Raw genomic sequence first — 21,871 nt, forward strand, 5'->3', positions numbered from 1 at the left:
AAACAATTACAAAACGTATTCACATTCCATTATAAATTTCAATTATCTTTGCTAATTATTTGCTTATCTAAGGCAGTGCTTCATAAACAACTATATGTATTTCAAATTTCGGGTTGAGATCTTAGAGTAAAAAGCTAGAATCAACAAATGCAAATAATTATAAGCCATAGCATTCTAATTAAGACAGAATTCCTTGCTAAATCAAAACTTTTGTTTCAAAGTACAACAATTTATATTTGATTGTGTATTAACATTTGTCAATTATATAAATCCTGTGTGAATATTATCTATTCTTTACCTGCTCTATGTCAAAAGCTAGAGGTAAAGAATAAGAAATAATTAAAGTGTGGCAGTTCATTATACACACTTCAATAATATATAGAGAGAAATTAAAAATATATAACAACCTACAAACCAATGAATGCCAAACATGTATATAACTTTATTCCAAAGTGAGAAAGAGAAAAATAGATATTCAATATGATAAACATCAATATTCAGTGGTCACAAATGGAGGTTAAATAGGAGAAAGGTGAAGTGTCAATATCTATCAAGCACTAGAAAATACAAACTTACCATGGGACCGACATCCCCATTTTCACCTTTTTCACCAGGTGGGCCTGGCAGACCCTAAGAAAATAACAGGAAAAAAAGTCATTCATGTATTTAAAAAGAAACATTTGGACAATTTCTAATACAAAAGCAAAAATTAAATGTAAAGTGAAATAAGTACATGCAAACCAAGATTCAGAAACTAACATGTTAAAATATGTATAAAGAGACTGTTGAACACTTGTGATAAAATCTTACTTGTACATTTATATATAAAATTTATTCTTTGTATTATAGCATACTGTTTGGTTTTAGTTACAATAACTAAATACATAATTTGATCTGGGAATTTATGAAGACCTAACCATTTTCTCTCTCTTTTACAAATAGTACATAGGTCTGTCATGATACAAATTTTGGAAAACTCTTGGCCCAAATTGTTTTAGAATATGCTCTCCAGTATATTAGGCACCAGTTTGACAAAACTCTTTGGAAAATAAATATTCCAATATATTTCCAGGGTTATAAATGTCTTCAGAATATTTGATCTGTTAATTCCACTTCTGAATCTTAAAAATTCATAAGGCCATGAAACCTGTTATATTCGTATGATACTTCCTTTATTCTCTCAATTCCATTTCCATTGCATCCAATTGCACTGTAATTGCTTTAGGAGAGATTCTGTGTTACAGTATATAGACAGAATAGGGTGTATTCAAATTTCAACTGGCTACAATTTTATGAAAAAATTGCGTTACTTCCTTTTGATCAATTACTGATCTAATTCTTTCATGCAGAACTGTTTACATTTCCTATTTCATGTCACAATACTTGTATGTACTTGAGTTGTGTACTTATAAACATAATTATGCCACTTCTTTATATACTTATAATCATGAGTTACTTTGGGTCAGTGGTCTTGTAAGTAAATTTTTCATCTCCAGGAACTATCAGAGGACCAAATAAAAACTAAAATTTTTGTAAAATGTGTGTTGAATGAATAATGAATGAACAAATTCTAAGAAAATAAGCCAACAGGAAAAGCTACAATCAATAAAATGTTTTTTGTAGCACTAGGTATAATACTAAAAATTCTATTATTCCAAATGTTTAATCTTAGAAAAATTGCTAAATAAAATTGTTGTATAAACTAATGGAATATTATGGACCTATTAATGTGATACTAATATTCTAAACATGTGATACTTAGTAATATTCTAAATATGTGATAACTACTAACGTTCTAAACATGTATTGTGTAAAATAAATAATAGAAACAAACAAATGTCTATGCATGTTATAAATGTATCTGTAAAATATTTACATTACATGGGTATGATAATTATTGGACAGAAATAGTAAAAGTGGTAATTATTTTTAGTATTGTAGGACTATGGATTGTATTCATGTTTTTTAATGTTATAATTACTTATATGCACTTTATACACTCAATATATAGTTTATTTTTAATGTTTGTACAATAGTATTTTGAACGTAATCTATTTAAAAAATACAAAGTACGAACAATGTGAAAGTTCTAAATAAATGTGATACTTTAATGAAATTATTGATTTCTTAGCACTGCAATCCAGTAGCTGAAAATTATTTGACCATGACCCACAGTAATAAATACATTTTATTTATTACACTCTATGTGTGAACATAGTAGCTGAAAAATGAGATTCAAAAATGAGATTCAATTCACACCCTTTTGTATAGATGATGATCTTTGTTATTTTTATTCTATTTATCTTATCCTGTTCTATTTCATTTTGTTAATGCTGGTAATAACCCATAAACTGTTTTTATGACTTACTAAATCCACATGACTCTCAGTTTGAAAAAAAGGCATCTTACTGAACATACTGGTAAACATTTTTCTTTAATATGCCATATATTCATTTAAAAAAGGAAATCTTAATTATTAATTTATAATGGACAATACATACAAGGATTTCATTTGCTTTTTCTCAAATGTCAGTAAGATGTCTAAGAAAAGAGACTGCTATAGGAACTTCCCAAACTGTTACCAAAATCTGATGGTATCTTCTATAAGGACAAGTGAAGCTGCTAGGAAAACAGATGGGTAATGTTTCCCAGATTTTAGTCTACCCAAAAATTACCTGGAGGAGATTGCTAAAGTTTTAGATTCCCAGGTTCTGAACATCAGAGATTCTAATTCATTGACGGAGCACAGGAACTTAAATTCTTAAACACGCAAATAGATTTTAACACTCATGAAATAAATATTTTACTTTAAGACCATTTGCTTAAGTAGTATGCATTGCAACTAAACTATTAAGTTCTTGTAAACACCATATAAATTAACAATCACATTCCTTATGTTTTTGGTCCAGGTTTTTACATCCTTTTAGCATAGAGCGAATCTAATTTAGGATCCCCAAATTGAATGATATGTCAATATTAGTTCAGAGTTTTCTATTATTTCTTTGCAAGTCCATTGTCATCTTTTTTCACCCAGATAATTATTCCTACTAGTTCAATAGGAATCTCCCAACAGAAAAAAAATGAAATGTTTATTTCTTTTTAATTAAATTGATCATAGTTTTAGTTGATTAAGACAGAATATATTTATTATTAAAATTAATAGAGACATAATGAGTTAAATTCTCTTGTTGCAGGGAACTAAACATGCTTAATGGAACCCTAGTGTTCATCAGTTCTCATATGTCCTAACTTTTTCCAAGGGAGTAATTTATGGATTGAGAGATTCTTTTATAAAGTCTGTCATTTTACAATCATTTGCCTCTTAGGTGATGCACCAAAAAATGAATTTAGGCCAAGAATTCTCATTATACAAATACATTTCCTTCACATGCAGATGAATAGCATCTATCAAGTTGAAAAGTCAAGTCTTTTAACCCAAATATTGGATTATTATTATTTATGTCTACTATAATTGCTAACATCTATTCTGCCATGAAGACTCAATTAAGGGATGCAGATGCAACTGTGATCATGTTAATTACATTAGCATCTTTTCAGTTTCCTGATTTAAAAAGGTAGCGGTAGGAAAATATAATTTTTTTTAAATGAACTGATTTCTTGAGTCACCCTCATCAAAGAGTACATTTCTTACTTTGTGGAAATGAAGATAATTTTTTATTGAATATTTTATAAATATAAGCTACATGGTACCACCTTTAATTATTACAATTAAATTCCTAAATTACAATCTCATAGGATTCAGAGCAATCAGTTAAGTGAAATACACAAAATGAATAGTAAGGTATCCATTGGCAATCTAATTTTAATGCTTTGTTGCTGTTTTCAAATATATGTGCTTATCACACATATTGATTTAGAGTACTCATAATTGCTAATTTATAATTGTCTAAAAAATATAAAAAAGTTAAATATAACAAAAATGAAGTGAAGTTTTTGCACCTTCCAAGTTTAAAGAGCGTTATTTGGGCATTACAATAAAAGCAGAAAATTAGAATATCATGTTCACTGATAAACATCCATTGAGTATTTTATAATCATCATAATTCATAAAATTGTTTTTACAATGTAATTTGAACAATTATGTACATAATAAGTTATTGAATATCAAAAACAGCACTTTTGTTTTTTTATTTTTGAAAATAAAGATAACAAATAAGCTTATATAAATTCCACTTGATATATTTTTCCACAACTTCACAAATTTTTACGTTGAGTAAAACAGATGAATTAATTTACCATTTCAAAATTTTCTAATATGGTGTAAATTATATCCACATGGTACCTAAACATCATTTAACAAAATGTTATAATCTTTGAGGATCACTAGGTAGGTATAGAATAAGCAAACGGAAGAAGAAAGCCAGATGTTTCCAAAGTTTGTAGGATGCAGTGAACATGAAGTGGAAAGTGGAAAAAGAACCCAGAATAGAAGCTGTCTACTATATAATGTTTTACCTAAGAGTTCAATTTAAGACATATTTAAATAAAAATTTCTTAGCCTGTAGTATTTTACAATTTAATATTTTCTCTCCTGAGTATGCGTCATCAAATACAAATTATACCTTTAAAATATTATTATTATCTTAGATGATCAATTTACTATTATTTGTTTGTTTTACCTACATTGTTAACACTTGCTGTTGGCAGTTGCTATTGGCAAGCTGCTATTTCGCAAAACGCTTTTAATTTTTGTTAGCCATGTGAAGTACTAACTCTTCCTGTTATGAGACTTGTGAAAGAACCCTTTTAACATCTTAAGTATCAGAGACGAATAAGGTTGTAGATCATTTTACAAACAAAATGAGAATGAAGAAAGGAGGTGTAATACCTAAGGTGTGGCTAAATATACTCCAGAAACAGGAAAGGGCTGATACGTCTTCAGAAAAATTAGTAATACTTGATAAAAACCATTTTCAGTTCAGATTTACCTTTAGGTAGAATAATCATTATAGTTAAACATTGTACCCAAGTTCTTAACACAGAAAAAATGTAAGATACTTTGTTTTGCATCCACCAGGAAAGCTAGAGTGAGAAGTGAGCGAAAGCAACAAAGTCAACAATGCAGAGGGCGTCTCACCTGAAGACCAATGGGACCAGGAGGTCCAGGGAAACCTCTTGCACCCTCATCACCTTTTTGTCCAAACATTCCCTGCTGTCCTCTGGGACCTGGTTCACCGTCACCTCCCTAGAGAAGAGCAAGGAAAATTATCACAAACTGAAAAAATCATTATGATACAAGTCATTACTAAAATGTGGCCATTTCTAATATAATCAAAGCTGATCTATCTGAGAATAACCAAATAAAAAGCAGACTGAATTCCCATTTTCTGCTGCAAAAATACCATTGTTTGTTTTGCTTACATTCTCTGTTTGTGGCATATGACTGATTTGAATTTGATCATATATACCAAGTGAAGTAAAAGCTGTCTAATAAGAAAAAATAATGTTCAGAATTTGTGAAATGTTAAGTACTCCTCCACGGGTTCCTATCTATTTTCCAGTCAAGTTTTTGTTTATAAATATCAGCTTGGTTAGCTATATTAGATAATTTAAATTTGATTCAATGTTAAGCACACAAACAAAACTTATCACCACACAAAATCGACTGGTTATGTGACAGTTCATAAATTTAATCAGGGACCTGTAAGGATTTTAGTTCGCTGAACGAAGTGGAATACTTACAGCAATTCCAGGGGCACCAACTGGTCCTTGGAGACCTGGGGGACCAGGAGGACCCTGTGGTGAGATGAAAATCAGTAATTTTGAAACTGAAGCCAAAAGAGCCCTGGCTATCTAAAGCAGAACATTTGTCTGACCAAGATCTATTAAACATCTCTATGCTCCTTTGGAAAAAAAAGCAGCATTACTTAGAAGTCTTTTGCATTTAGTGCCGTCAATTGTTTATTTTACTCCCTGGGACTCAGACTTTCATGTTTGGAATTTAAATTGACATTTACTGAAAGCACTATCATCTGTAATGTTGTGGATATTTAAAAATAGATTTCTATAATAACATAAATCAAGTTGAAGAATCATATTTGAAAATTTTCAAAATACCAGATTTCTTTAATGACATATGTATGAGTTGAAAAGTGCACACAAAAACTTTGTCCATATATTGTTTTCTAAATGAACATTAAGATTTTGATGGTTCTATACAGATAGATTGCAGTGATATATGAAAATTTACAATTTTCATCATATGTCCACACACACAAACCCAGTGTTACATATAAATTATACCAGAACCCCTTATTTTGAGCAATAGATTTCAAACTATTCAACTATAAAAGATTCAGGCACTAAAGAAATAAAAGTCATTGGATTAGATTGTTCTTTATTCATAACTGCTCTATGGAGAAGACTGAAAAAGCAAAGATTCTGAAAATGTGGTCTACAGACCCTCCTTTCAAGTTTCTGCTAGATCAAAATTCTTCTCACAACACTAAAGTATTCTTTGTGTAAAGTATTCTTTGTCTATTATACCATACAGACATCTGCACTAATGATGCGAAAGCAATGGTGGATAAAATTGCCAGTGGTTTAGTACCAGTGATGTAAATAGCTACAAATTGTAATAGCATTTGTTGTATTTTCATCACCGTGCACTCTTAGTCCACACAAAAATGGAGATTTCACTTAAGAAAGTCCTTTATGAAGCATTGAAAGTCATTAATTTTAATAAATATTGACCTTGAGCACGTCTTTTGATATTCATGTGACAAAATGGAAAACACACATAAAGTACTTTCTTTTCATATTGAAATACAATGCCTGTCTCAAAAAATAAAACCACTTGGACTAGTTTAAGTTGCGAGGTACAAGTTGCAAGCAACTTTTACATGGAATGCTATTTTTACTTGAAAGAATGGTTGACAGAATAACTGTGATTATTTAGGCTTGGGAATTTGGCTGATATGTTATTGAAAATAAAGGAATCCTGTTAGTTCAAAGAAAACAGCTAACAGCATTTATTGTCAATGATAAAATTTCAACTTTCAAGCAAAAAGTAGAACTTAAAAAGTGTTGTGTCTGCCATCATGACACTGTGGACTTCACAGCTTTCCAATCTGAAAATTTTCTTATGACATTCATATTGCATAAAGAAATGTGTTAACAATTTGAAGACCTTACCCAGTCAACCAATAATTTCCAAATGACTAATAAAGATATTACAAAATTATGTATGAGGAAAACGGTTATTCAAAGTGCAAGATAGAACAATGGAATTTAACATAATAGCACAGAAAGCACACTGTTTTGGTTTCAGATTCCATATTGCAAATGACCTTTAAGAAAAACTATTTATCAAATTTTGATGTAGAATCAAAATATATTCAAAATTATCTGAAAAGGTATTAAAATGCACTTCCCTTTTATAATTACATATATGTGTGAACCTGGATTTTCTACATGCTTTCAACCAAAACAACATGTCACTACAGATTGAACGGAGAAGCAAATATGAGAATATAGCTTCTTCTATTAAGCTAAAAACAACAAATATAACACAATGCTACTCTTTGCATTATATATTTTTGTTTGGGAAAATACAGTATTTTCCATTAGAAGTGCTTTAGGCTTATTATCTTAATTTTAAATGAAACAATACACACATATAAAATTTCTCCCATTTAATTCATATTATAGTAACCTATGTAGACAAAAGCTTTTTGGGGTCCTCAAAAATTTTTAGGAGTATTCAAAGAAACTGAGGCAAAATTGTTTGAAAATTTCTGGCTTAAGTTATAGTCATGCAGTCATATTTAATTATAGCTCTTAAGGAGGAAATAAATTTTTTTCAAAATAGCTTCTGTTGAGTGTATAAGATATTCTAATTAGATCAGTGGTATTTACTGATCTTTAAAAAATCTAACGGGAATTTTAGAAAAGTAATTTACTAAAATAAAATTTATAAATTTACAGTCAATAACAACTGCATCAAAATTACACAATTGATTTTTTGTACACCATTTCTTGTCATAATTTTACAGCATAAATCCAGAGTATCAGTGCTGTCACTTACTTGCTAAGGTTTTTTAGTTGCTACTGGATGAAAAATAAATCAAGAGCCTGTTATGAGTTAACTACTGCAATTATCTACAAGCTGTTTCTGTTTTGACTCTAGATTTTTCCTTTTAGTTAGAAGCATGGACTTTGGTAGCTATTCAGTTTGGGATTCAACCAATTCTTTTTTTTTTTTTTTTTTGTCTTTTTGTGACCGGCACTCAGCCAGTGAGTGCACCGGCCATTACTATATGGGATCCGAACCCGCGGCGGGAGCGTCAGCGCGCTCCCAGCGCCGCACTCTCCCAAGTGCGCCATGGACCTCGGCCCTGGGATTCAACCAATTCTAATAAAATCTCTTTTCAAAGTCATGTGTTAAGATATATAGGAATCCCAATCCTAAAAGCATCAGAATGATAGATGGATTATAGAATAAAAACTAGAGTAGTTTATTAGAATCAGATAGTTAGGGATGATGTGTAAAATTCTGTACTAGCTGAGAAAAAAAATAAACAAGTGGAGGACATATTTCTGTACTCACCCAATTTACATTCCTATGAAAGAGCAAATAAATGAACACTTAAAGGAAAAAAAATGTTAATAGAGAACTTAATGTCTGTAGATATTTTTTCAAGAGAATAAAAGTAAGGAAGTGCTGAGGTGAAGTACATGAAAGTATGATTGCCTAATGTATTTAAGAAGGAGGAAAAATTTTAAATATATAATTTGAAGAGGATGTAAACTGGTAAAAAGTGAAAAAAAAAGTCATAGAGGAGAGAGTGAGCATGTCATACGAATGAAAAACATAAGTTATTTTGATAGTTTTATGATATGTTAAGAGAAAAATTCTGAAATAATTATTTATAATATATGGGAACAGATTTACTTATTGTAAACATGTAGAATATAATAACAGCTTTTACGTGGGGATACATATATATATATGTGTATATATACATGTTATTTTTCATAATCATATGGAAAAGGAAACCATTTCATTATATGACTCTTTCGTTTATTCATTTTCTATAGCAGAGTTATATATAATGACCTAAAAATATCATACTTTACTTAATCATAGAAATTGAAAACCCCACATAATTATACAGACTTATAAAATCATATAACTATAGAGGTAATATATTAATATTGATATTACTTACCTTTGACTAGATAAGTTAGTAGTACTATGGAAAAATATACATGGTAAATAGTATAAGGTATTGAATGAATAATGCTCCTTCAATAAGAAGTTGCAAACTCACATTTTCTCCTTTGTCACCCTTGCTGCCTTTTTGTCCTGGCTCACCAATTTCACCCTGCATTTGAAAGATTTGAGTTAAAGTTTATTTCTATCATACCATACCTGCCACTGCATTGTTGTCATCAACAAATTATTAAATTTTACTTTTAATGTAATTACATGCTAATGTTTAATATCACTGTTTAAAAGCAGAGTTCCTTTTTAGTTTTCTAGAATTGAGAAATATAGACAAACAAAAGTCAACTTAACTTTGTGGGATATTGCAACTGGATTTATAATTTTTTAATTATTTAAAAAAATAATTTGTATTACTGTATTTATCATTACACAATGTAATCATATTTTGTGGCTTTTTACCAATTTCTTGCTAACACCCTCCCCCTCCCCCTTTGATGTATAATTTTTTAAAACCTATTTTTTCTTAAATATCGCCACAATGTAAATACACTGATTTACAGAAATATAATTGCACATTCATCAAAAATTTCTTTTCTCTCAGTTTTCCAAATGTTAAAATGATTCACATTATCCATTTTTATAGTGCTGGTTCAAAGGTTTTTTTTAATAGTATTTTACAACAATATTAAATTCAAACATGTAACAACACAACCGTACATTTGGAATCAAGAGGTTAGAGTCTATACTTACATGTTAGTAAATAGAAGAACAGGATTATCTAGTATGTAGCTCAGTTTTAAGTCTTACTGTACAATGTACAAGAAATGAGGGCTAAACATATACAGGTAATTATTATTTATTTTATATTTATTTCAAAAGCCTATTTTTAAAAATAACAAATTTTGGCATCTACTATTTTTTTCTCACTGCCATGTTCTCTTATTTCATTTTTTGTTTATATTCCACAAACTCTTTAATGGAATGGATCCTAATCCTCAGCCTCCAAAATAAAACCATTGAGCAGATTGAAGGTGTGTGAAACTTTGAAAAAGATAGCCTTCCACCTGGTATCTAATCTTAAAACGATCAATTCTAGAATTCTTAAAAAAAAAACCTAAACTTTCTCACAGGATATACTAACATAAGTGCAGAACACCAACCTTGTCTCCATCTTCTCCGGGGGAGCCAGCAGGACCAGCTGGCCCTGGGAGACCTACGGGACCTTGTACACCATCTCTGCCTGCAGGGCCCTGGGGACCTTTTTCTCCCTGCATTGAAAATCCAGCAGACTATTAATTTGCCGTAAGAAATCTATCAATTAGCTGTTTGCTACACTTATTAAGGGCAGCTACAACAGTCACATTCTAGCTTCCATACTCACCAAGGAAATTGTTTACTGTTTCTAAGATTAAAAAAAGTCAGGTAGCAAATGATAACACAAAAGGTCCATACATTCAAAAAAAAAAAAAAAAAAAAAAAAAAAAAGGTCCATACATTCTCTCATGACTAACAATACTACCTTTTTATATCATTTATGAATCTCAGGCTATAGTCTACAAAAACCATTAGGACTCATAATTATTCTTTCTAACATGTACTTTCTAAGCAAGTATTATATATTGACAAATCGGATGCCTGATGTTTGTGAATCTTGCTGAACGTCTATTCCTCTTCATTAGAGCCACTGAAATAGCTGTGCAGCGGATATTAGGCTTAAAAAATCATAAAACACAGTTGCTCAAATGTCTAACCTTACAATATGCTTTTTATGTCAAAAACTTACAAATGCTCCATGGATTTTCCTAGGTATTTTGATTTTCCTAGGTATTTTAATTTTCTGCTTCTTTTACTGATTCAAATGACAAGGCTATTAGCTTTTTCTGTTTTTGCTTTTATTTTTTTGACTATGGTATTATTTTCCTGTTTCTAAGTTTACCTACACTGTGTAATGGAAAAAACAAAAAAACAAAAAACTAGTGCCTTGATAATGAAGACAACCAGCATTTCCCAAAAAACATTCTTCCTTCAGAGTTTAAAATAATTTATTTTCCAAACATAAAAATTTCATCACTTGTGCATGAGACAGTATCCCTGATTGCACTCGGTGGTTCTGTCTTTCCTCTTGTTACACAAAGTGGGAACATACAAGTCATTACGTCCTGCTTCTGCTTTACCACACTTCCCCGCCTTCCCTCACCATCTTCTGTCCCTTGACAATGACTTTGTTTTATCTCCTAGTTATCTCTTGAGTATATTCACTTTACTTTATTACCACCACTGAGTGACTCAGAGATTTACAGTTCTGGCACTGACCATTCTCTCTATAATTATGTACACATGCTCGAAGCTGTAAATAAGTATTTGGAGCATATTTTTCCTAAAATCCCTAATCCTATTGCCTAATCCATTTACGGTTAAGGCACTGACTTTACTGTGTTTTGGATGTAGCTTCCTTCCCTCATTTCTACAACTGTCCTCAAATACATGGCTTCCTATTTGTAATCATTGCATCCAGTATCTCCCTAACACAGTTAATAGTTTTGTTTTGTTTTGTTTTAAGAATCATTCTTCATATCAAAATATTTCTGTCAACGCAGTAAGTCGGAAGAAGTTCTGGCTCCCTTCTCCTTACCTGCTTTCCAGCTCCATCTCCAAGAGTTTCTAATCAGATTAATTCGAAGACACTGATTAGGCCACAGTTATTGCCATAAGTAGGTCATGTGGGTATTCAGTTTTTGCTTTCTCCATTGCAACAAGCTAGGTGGGTGGGTAAGTGGACGAAGGACTTGCCTTCCATAGGCCCCACTTGTCTCTTTCTTCGTACAAGCCTAAATCTACTAATAACTGCATGACATTTTTAAAACACAAGCTACTCAGAGGAGGTAAGATCCACAATTTATATTTGAGAAGAGGAAGATGTGAAAGGCTGAACTTAACATTTTGGCTAACATTTCCATCAGTTTTCACCAGACCCCTGCTTGACTATCTATGGGTACTTTCACCAAACACTCTTAGAACCACTTTAGGTTACTGTTCCTAAGCAGACACCTCCCTCAAAAATCCTACCTAATACAGTGTCTAGCAGTTGTTCCAAATAGCTATTTGTTGAATCAAAAGACACTGGAGTGAACATCCTGGAGCTGGTGTTGGTGGTGGGGATAACTGAGTGAGGATGAGTGAGCAGAACGTTCCCTTTTGCCTTCCCTTGTCACGTCATAAATTACCAACAAAACCCTATATCATAGCTCTACAGGCCTAAATCATAGCTCTTTCAAGGGCTTCTGTCAATTTCTCATCTGTCTCACCAAATATTATCACTTTCAGTGCTTTTCCATATTTGATCTTTGTTTCAATATTTTACTTCTTCCTAAAGCCAAGATATTTATCCACTTTAAAACCCAACATTTAATATATTATCTTCACAGAACTCTTGACCTCTCTAATCAGTATATTCTCAATTTGTATAAAAAGCAAGGCATATGCCTCTGCTCTGTATATATTCTTTATTGTATTGTGCTCAGATATGTGTGCTGTAGATTTTTAAGTGAACTTGTATCAAAGGGTCTGAATCTGCTTCCTTCTTATCCTTTCCCAGTGCACAGCACACTATAAAATATATTGCCTTAAGAAAAATCCTCAGCATATTAAAAGTGCTTTTCTTGTCACCCCAAAATTCTATTCACAGGTGGCATGGCCCAATTCTAACATTCTAACAGTTTCTAAAAAATCATGGATTACAGACAACAATCTTTTTTACTGGGAAACTGCTATGGTTTGAAAGGATCTTCAAAAAAGCATGTGTTGGAAACTTAATCCCCAATGCAACAGGGTTGGAAGAGAGGGCCTAAACAGAGGTAATTAGGCCATGAGGGTGGAGTGAATTAATTAATGCCATTATTGCGGGAGTGGGTACATTGTTGCAGGAGTGGGTCCCTCATAAAAGAGGAAGTTTGGCTCCTCTTTACTCTCTCTCTTTCTCTCTCTTTCCTTCTCTTTGCCCTTCTGCCATGAGATGACACAACCAGAAAGCCCTCACCAGATTCTGGCCCCTCTATCTTGGACTTCCCTGTCTCCAAAATCATGAGCCAGTAAATTTCTGTCCATTCCACATTACCCAGTCTGCAGTATTCTGATATAGCAGCACAAAATGAACTAAGGCAGAAACACTTGAATAATATCACAGAGTAAGGAGAGAAAATGCACAGACAATGAGAACAATCAACTTGCTAAAACTTAAGACGTAGTGATAAGAAGCATTTTGAATAATAAGTTTAAACTGAATTGTATGTGTCAAGACTTCAGGCATAGAAAAGTATTAAACTTACATTTTTTGTGTATTTTAGCCAGCATTTTTTATATACTTTACTGAATCAGTTTGTATTTTAATCTTGGAGAATGAGAGAATTTTTTTTTTAAATTAATGTGTTTAAATCAAATGCAGAAACAAAAGTAGAGAAGAAATGTTGACAAAGAAACATAAACCTAATAAACAGAATAGAGTCTATAATAATTAAAATATAAAATTTTAAAATCCAATAAATATCAGATGAAATAATTGGTTAGATGTTTCCCCTCTCAGTGGAGATCAAAGCACAAATTACATGAGAAGGGCAGCCGCTTTCTACAGGTCTCATTTACAGACTATGGAAATTCTTGAAATTAAAGTTGTATTTCAAGAGGTGTGAAAAGTTCACACTTTTCTAATATCAAGCATCGAGGTATAGTTTTAATCAAAACTCCCAATTTTATTTTTTTAAAAGGAGCAAAATGAGAGGCCTTTTACACTAATAATATCCAACTCCCTCACGGGTATTAGGGTTTCATAGAGTATGGGAAAATGTCATCTCACTTCTTATTGAATTTGAAATTTTCTCTATTATAAATATAAAGGAGGTGTGTGTATATGTCAGGCACAAATGCAGAGAGAATGCAGTGGGGTATGAAGAACTAGTATTCTCGAATAAAAAGTAATAACTTACGCAGGGTAGCAGTATAATGTATTTTCTCTTTGACATTACTTACAGGAGCACCTTTCTCTCCAGCTGGGCCAGGAGGACCCTGGGGTCCTGGACGCCCTGGCAAACCAATTGGGCCAGCTGTACCTGCTGATCCACGTTCTCCAGGTGAACCCTACATGGGAAAAGAAGTATTTTGTTATTAATGATGGAAAAAGTGATACTGGCTTAAAAGTCATTTAAAAACAGAATTTAACAGTCTAGTAAATAATGTAGTCTAATAAGTAATAGTAATTTTCTGACAATTTTAAGTTGTCAAAGAGGAACAGTTGTATTCACTATTTGTGAGATTACTTTCTAGAGCAAATATTAAAAACTGATGTTGAAGTTAGGGAATATTGACGAGATTAAAAACAAACAAACAAAAAAAACTTCAAAATTATATACAGTTAATATTTTTAGTCATTGTCTTTTTTCATCTACGTGTTCACAATTGTGCACAATGCTTTATAAAATATATATACAATAAGTAACCTCTTATATAATTTTCTTCCTGTATTGTAATGGATTGGCAAAATAACGTCCCTAGACTAGCATTTCTCAAAGTCATTTCTGGGCTTTACTTCAAACTTGCTGAATCAAAATTTCAAAAAGCAAAAAAATGAGTTTGGAAATTCTCACTGCATTAGGTTACAAATATAATTTTTTACATAATAAAGTTTGATAATGACTATCCCAGAATTTGGACATTTTCCCAGGGAATAAGTCCTTAAATTTATCTTAGAGTTCTCTAGGGAATATTAGGTCTTATTACCAACTTTGATGAGATAATTCACATTTGGTTAGGTTTGTCCAATTGAGTTTTAGGAATGAAGTCACATACTTTTAACTAATTTTTTTTTTTTTAAATCTTATATATAGTTTTTAAAAATTACTATGTAGATACTACCTTCATGTCAACTACATGTATCAACAATTTAAGAAAATGTTATTTAAAGCAAGAATAAAAGAAACGTAAACTAAGTTATGTAAAGCTCACGTATAATCTATTTATTATTTCTAATTTTATTTAATAAAGGATAATAAGGATATTGTCTTCAGATTACATTCCTAGATGGGTGATTAGTTATGATTTTCATTTTATTTCATGATTGAACTAAAAGTAGAATATTAGAAAATACAATTATTAATGCTTTTCCTTAATAATTAATATATTTAGATAATGACATCATCATTTCAAAACTCACACAGGAAATGATATATAAAAGCTGGAAAATATATTATTTTAACACTTATTTTCTAATATTATACTTCCCATATTTTGAAAGTTATTTTATAAGTATGAATTATTGACTTTGTTCTAATTTATATTTTTATTAGCTTGGGAGATAATTATATATGGCCATAAGAACAACGGTAATAATACCAACAATTTATATGTACATAGTGCTTAAAATTTACAAATCAGTATAAGTTTCATTCAGTCATTTTACTCTCACAAAAATTCTAGGGAGGTGATAGTGAATTCTAGCATCTCAGTTTTAAGGATGAAGAATCTGTGGCTCAAAAAGTTTAGCTGGCCTTCCCATACTTATATAATTAGTTAAGGGAACCTTGACGTTGGACTCTACTCTGCTTTTTCCTTAAAGCCACCCATTTCTTCTCTCTAATGAGGATACCAATAACTCCCAATGGCTATTTACTGGGAATTTCTTTAAATTCAACATCTATTCAATTTCATTGCCCTATCGATTGACTACAAAAGGATGATAAATAAATTTATGATTTAATTTCCTGACATTATTGTTCTGGCTAAATTCATAAGCTGCGTAGAATACTTTTTATATAGCCAGTTATCTAAATATTAAAGCAATTAAAATAAATGAAGGGGGAATAGATTTGAGGTTATAAGAAACAATATGGGTAGCATAAGAAAAAGTGATTAGGTCTTTAAGTTTTTGTTTAAGACGATTGTAGTTTTTGTAATTATGGGGTATCTTAAATTTAGGAGATAGGAGTAATTTGGAGAAACTTTGCCAAAAATATGGTTTAAAAAATTGTGAAATTTGAACTTGATATAAACAAAACATGGTATTTATGAGTAATAAGTAAGTAGAAGTTTAAAAACAAACAAAAATTATTCTTCATTTTGCAAAATAATAAAGAGTTGTGTGAAAATTATATTTTTACCAATCAAGTACTCCAAACACTAAAAAGGAGGTTACAGGCACAAGTCAAAATTGCACTTAGGGGCTGGTCCCGTGGCGCACTCGGGAGAGTGCAGCGCTTGGGAGCACAGCGGCGCTCCCACCACCAGTTCGGATCCTATATAGGAATGGCCGGTGCGCACACTGGCTGAGCTGAGCGCAGTGCGGGCGAACCCACGTCATGGGTTGCGATCCCCTTACGGGTCACAAAAAAACAAAACAAAACAAAAAAAACAGACAAAAATTGCACTTAGGATTATCTATATAATAAACATCTACTCCCTGTGAGGGTATGTTCGTTTTAATTTGAAAATATCAAAATATTTTAATGAAAAAGAGTCAACCGCAAGTGGTACAAACTGTTAACCAGTTGGCTGACTTCTGGTGAATGATTTCAGAGGCCAGTACTGAAGAGAACAACAATACAACAGTGTTCAAGCAGTGCTGCTCTAAAAGTGAAAAGAACACAAAGATTTGCTTCTAATTTTTAGAAAGAGGGAGGCCAGGAGGGAGGAAATGACGGGGAGGAGTGGAAGGTGGAAAAGAAGGGGAAGAGCAAGATCCCTGGAACTGAGAGGAATGCAAAGATGTCCCCTGGTTTGCTAACAAGAGAGAAAAGAAAAAGTTCTGTAATAAAAGTTAGTAAAAGTACTTCATTTTCATAATAGAAAAACATCAACACCATATAATATATAACGTGACTGGGGTTATTCTGTTTTATTCAGGTTAAAATTAACACCCCTAAAAGTGAATTTATACCTATCTGAGAAGCTGAGTTACGGAGGGTCAATGTACATACAAGGTGACTTATTGCATTTTTGTTTTCATATTTCATTTGTAAACCCCAGAAAAGGACTACTACCCATTAGTTTCACCAAATGCAAAATAAGCATCCAAGGGCTGAGATATTGTATCTGTAATTGACTACGCAAAAAGAGACTCTATTTTTATCATCCAGGCCATGAAATCTTTCTTTCTTTAACCTTGTTTAAACCCTGGCTGTTCAAAGACAACCCGAGGAAAATATCCTGGCAGACTGTGTTGAGGTTAACAGCTGTGAGATCAGAATAACAAAAGGGGGGGAAATCACTAGAACGCGGAAGCGGCTTGTATTAAGAGAATTTACTATTTTCCAATTATTGAGCTTAGTACTTAACAACTATTGTGCTAGGTACTTTTCATATGTAATGTAACTTAATTCTTGTATGATTTATTTATTTTTCAGGTAAAGGCCATAAGGCTCAATGACTATGTGCCCTGATTCACCACAGTTTTTTCCTGCAAGACTGAGTTTGAGTACCGCATAAGTGGTGACAATTTTTTTTCCTAACTTGTACAAATAAAATCCATAGATACTGTGCTAAATTTTAAAAAGTATAGCCATCTAAGGCCCCTTATACCAGAGCAAGCTTATATTGGTTGAACACTCATTAAAATGAGAAAACTTAAAGGAACTGATGAAAGAACTTATCTCTTTTATCCAAGTAGTCATCCTCCTTCATTCATTTAGTTCACTTGACTCTGCTACACGATTCATTAGAACTGCTGCTGCCCTTTGTCACTACTGTTTACAAGTTGATTTATAATTTGCAACAACATAAAAGAATTGTTTTTAGTATTGATAACCATTCAGTACATAAATCACCTGAGATACTATGGGACTTTTTCATCATGTTGTACCTCTAATTTTAAAAGTTAAGTATTTCTTTTGTATCTATGCTGAACTCTGAAATAGTCTGGGTTAGTGTACCTTTTTGAGAATACATTTATCCTGATCATCCCAGAACAACATTCATACACACATACTCAGAAATAGTTTTTTTATTTTATATTTTAGCATACTAACGTGAACAATACTTTTTCCTAAAATATTACATTTCTCACTGTCTCTTGTACACAATGTGCCCATTTTTACCTCTGAATATTTTGGTCATGCTTATCTTCTGACTTCAAAAGTCTTTGATGTTTCCTTATTCTCTTAAAATTCCAGCCATTCTTCAGGCCCAGGTTAACAACTATCTTAACAAAAAAATTGTATTTCTCTGAGAATTAGAAGCATGAGATACACTTCTATGTATTTTCTACGTAATTTATCCTAGTACTCTAGATTCTCTACCATTATTTTCTGAATGAATTAATGCAGCATTTGCCAATGAATTTTGTCCTGTAAATATCTCCATGCTCTCTTCATTAATATTTCCAAATAAAAAAATGTTTAATGTATGTATGAGATAACTATAACAGAAATAACAGTAATAAACATAGAACATAATAAAATTAGTGATATGCATTTGTCTTTTTATTAAGTATGTGAACATGTTGAATATGCTAAAAAAAATTATGCTCTAAATATACTCATATGTAATCGATAGAAATTTTTCCAAATTTGCAGGAAAGTATTTTCCCTAGAAGTATGGTATCAAAATTAAAAGAAACATATGTTATCTTAACTGGATAAATTATGATTGACATGCTATGTGAGACTAACTCATGGCTTATACTTAATAAAAGAATGCTCCTTCAATTTACAGTAAAGTAGGTTTAATATTTAAGATTAATCAAGATCTTTCAAATACTTATTTTCATGCATCTTGAATAGATACATAATGATTTGATTCTATGACACTGTATGTAGTTTGTAAATATTATATACTATATATTTATTATAAAGCTTAACTATTTTAATTTTCCCTTGGAGCATTCATAAGATTAAATTTCAGATTGCCATATTGCTTGTGGAAACTGCACTAAAATTAGCAACTAAATATATTACTTTCCTGTAGTTAAAACATTGCTTATAATCTTGTCACAGCTCATAAACTTTGACACAATTGATGGAAACAAGAAACTTTTTTAATGTTTATTTGTGCCCTAAAGTACAGCTGTAATTTCCTTTTCTATTCGTTATTTCAAACATTCCATAAGCCTATATGAGATTCATATTATCTTTTAATTCTATTTTTATGAACTTTTTGAAGTATTTATAATAACAGCATGCTCTGTGGTGATTTTATTTCATGCATTTATAAATGAAAATCTGATGGTATGTACTGATTAAGAAAATGATACAGCAAATTGCAAATCTTATTTAATATTCCCAGTCCAACTTTAAAAAAATAAACCTTATGGATACTTTAACCCCACTGAATCACTGGAGAAGACCCTTTTTTAAAAAAATGAAAATCTAAACCTAGTATTAAAAGGAGGCCATTTACATATTCGACAAAAATATGGGGAAATTCTACTCTTTGTGACATTGATTGGGAATACAAAATGTATTATGGTAGGTATCAGCCCTTGAGAAACTCACACTACAGATACCTTTTTTCCCATCTATAGTGATAAAAGTTTGTCATTGCTGTATAGCAGGTTATAGTAAAGAACAGAGGGTTTTATAATTGTCAGATAAACAAACAATTATACCTTAAATGGATGTTTAGGTTTAAATATAGGTTAAATGAATAATAGATCCACAAAGGTAGGATTTTTGCTTGTTTTTGTCAATAAAACACTTGTGGTAGTTACTGACACTTTGCAGACCTTAAATAAATGTTTCAGTTGAACGTGTGGTCTTTCCCTTTCCGTCACTGAGAACACCAGCTTCTTGATCTTGAGCAAACTCTCTATGGCTCATAAAATAGGGACAGAAAGAGTTTGTCATCAGGTTTTGGTGATGTTTAATGTGGCCACACATCTAAAGTTCTTTGAACAACGTCTATCTTAAAGTATGAATGGAATAGATATTAGAAACTATACATAAACAGCTATATTTAAAAAAAAATAGATATATAATCTCAAACAATTAAAGGAGTGAAATTTTTAGAAGAGAAAACTGAGATCCAGGAGGTAATATGGTCTAACAAAGGTCATACTGTTAAAAGGGCAGGGCTTTTTCCACATAACATAGTATCATTAATCCTAATTTAACTGTGTATTCGTCTTCCTACAGCAATGATGGATATTTTAGACACCAAAAGTGCTTAGAGGGAAAGAATTCACAGAAGGAGGGGCTAAAGAATATAGAAATAGCATTTTCCTACTTCATAATTTAAACAGCAATGGACACATGGAAAATTTCCTAAAGGCAACAACAGTACGTGATGAATTACATAAGTTATAATGACCAAAATATCATAACTATTCTGTTATTTCAGCACTAAATATTAAACACTACAGGAAACGTGGTTTTTTTAAAACGTGTTTTAAAAAGGAGGAATTTGAATTTCTTTATGTAGTTGCTTGCTTTTACTGTTATGTTAGATTTATTCCCTTCTGCAGCCTCTTCCCCCAAACCCTACAGCACCTTGCTCTAAACCTTACAATGGCAATGAAAAAAGAAGCAATAGCATCAGTCTATAGTGGTGGAGCAATGAAAACAGTGGGTATTTATCCAACCCTTCACACAGAGTGGAATGCCAAAATAAATATTTTATCATTCACTTTCACTAGGTGTTTCATTTGTAAAGTAAATGAAAGTGGAAAGCAGACAAATCATCTCATTGGCATTTAGTTAAAATGCAGTCCACGAGAGAGGAGAATAGAAGCCTAAATACAAAAAGTTCTTATACACGTGGAAGGCAAAAATATGTCTTTCCTTGGCTTTTTAAGGCCAAGTTGACCTTCATAGCAAAATTAGTATGAGGTAATTCCACTCTTCAAACGACGTATATTTTAGATCATAAAAGCTCAAAATTCAGATAGAATATCATGCATTACCAGACTATAAAGCATAAACTCAGTGATCAAATCAACGTCCTACAGCACTTCAAACTTTGGTCTTTGGTCCCCACCATCACTTCCATACTTAGCTCATCCCCATTTGAATGTCATAATAGCCCACTCAGATCTGTCCAGCTACAACAGAGAAAATACGCTTTATTTTATAAAGTGTAGTATACGACCCAATAAATCAGTAGGTGTTATCCTTTTAAAACCTTATGTATCCCTTTACTTGAAGAGTAAGTAATAGCCATTAAAAAGAAAGTTCTCTTGAGTAGGATGCAGAAACAAAAGTTAAACAAATATGAATTATTATAAGAAGGGCATATAAACTCTTAAAGAAGAAATGACAAGGAAAGAAATAGCACACACAGAGGAAAATAGAGTCTGAATCATTAGGGGACAATCATGAAAGGGATAATGAGTGCTGTACTGTACAACTGTGAAACTCTGGGCACTTATCCTATGGCATCTATCTGTCTGGCCTTTCTCGTATACTTTCTCCATATTCACTCCCACCACTCCTAGGGAACAAAAGAAATGTTGTAGAGACGGAAGACTTTTACTAAATACCCTAGTCTATAAGTTTATGTGTTTAAATCTCATTTTTAGAGAAATAACTGTTGGCCATGAGTTGGTTCCATATCAGAAGAAATAAGATTTTGTTCTATGAGAATGCAGGTAGTAGGTTAAAGCTGAGAATTTGTTGCATGATATATTTGCATGTATGGCATTCTTACATAAACAGGAAATATATACCTGGTTTATGTTCAACGTGCAGAAAGGTGCTGCACTGCCCT

The 21,871-nt window shown here is 31.7% G+C and overlaps 1 protein-coding gene across 3 annotated transcripts in view; it reads right to left on the minus strand.

Annotated features, from left to right (window-relative positions):
- COL11A1 (collagen type XI alpha 1 chain) overlaps nucleotides 1-21,871 on the minus strand; it is a 213,685-nt gene that overhangs the window by 47,095 nt on the left and 144,719 nt on the right. For all 3 annotated transcript variants that reach the window (XM_063104117.1, XM_063104115.1, XM_063104116.1), the window contains 6 exons: nucleotides 14,213-14,320; nucleotides 10,351-10,458; nucleotides 9,294-9,347; nucleotides 5,704-5,757; nucleotides 5,099-5,206; nucleotides 577-630 (listed from right to left, as the gene is read on the minus strand). In XM_063104117.1, the coding sequence (XP_062960187.1) occupies nucleotides 577-630; nucleotides 5,099-5,206; nucleotides 5,704-5,757; nucleotides 9,294-9,347; nucleotides 10,351-10,458; nucleotides 14,213-14,320 (486 nt within the window). The remainder of the gene's footprint in view (nucleotides 1-576; nucleotides 631-5,098; nucleotides 5,207-5,703; nucleotides 5,758-9,293; nucleotides 9,348-10,350; nucleotides 10,459-14,212; nucleotides 14,321-21,871) is intronic.

Source organism: Cynocephalus volans, chromosome 8 (genome assembly GCF_027409185.1).
Source record: "Cynocephalus volans isolate mCynVol1 chromosome 8, mCynVol1.pri, whole genome shotgun sequence".
Classification (NCBI taxonomy): Eukaryota; Metazoa; Chordata; class Mammalia; order Dermoptera; family Cynocephalidae; genus Cynocephalus; species Cynocephalus volans.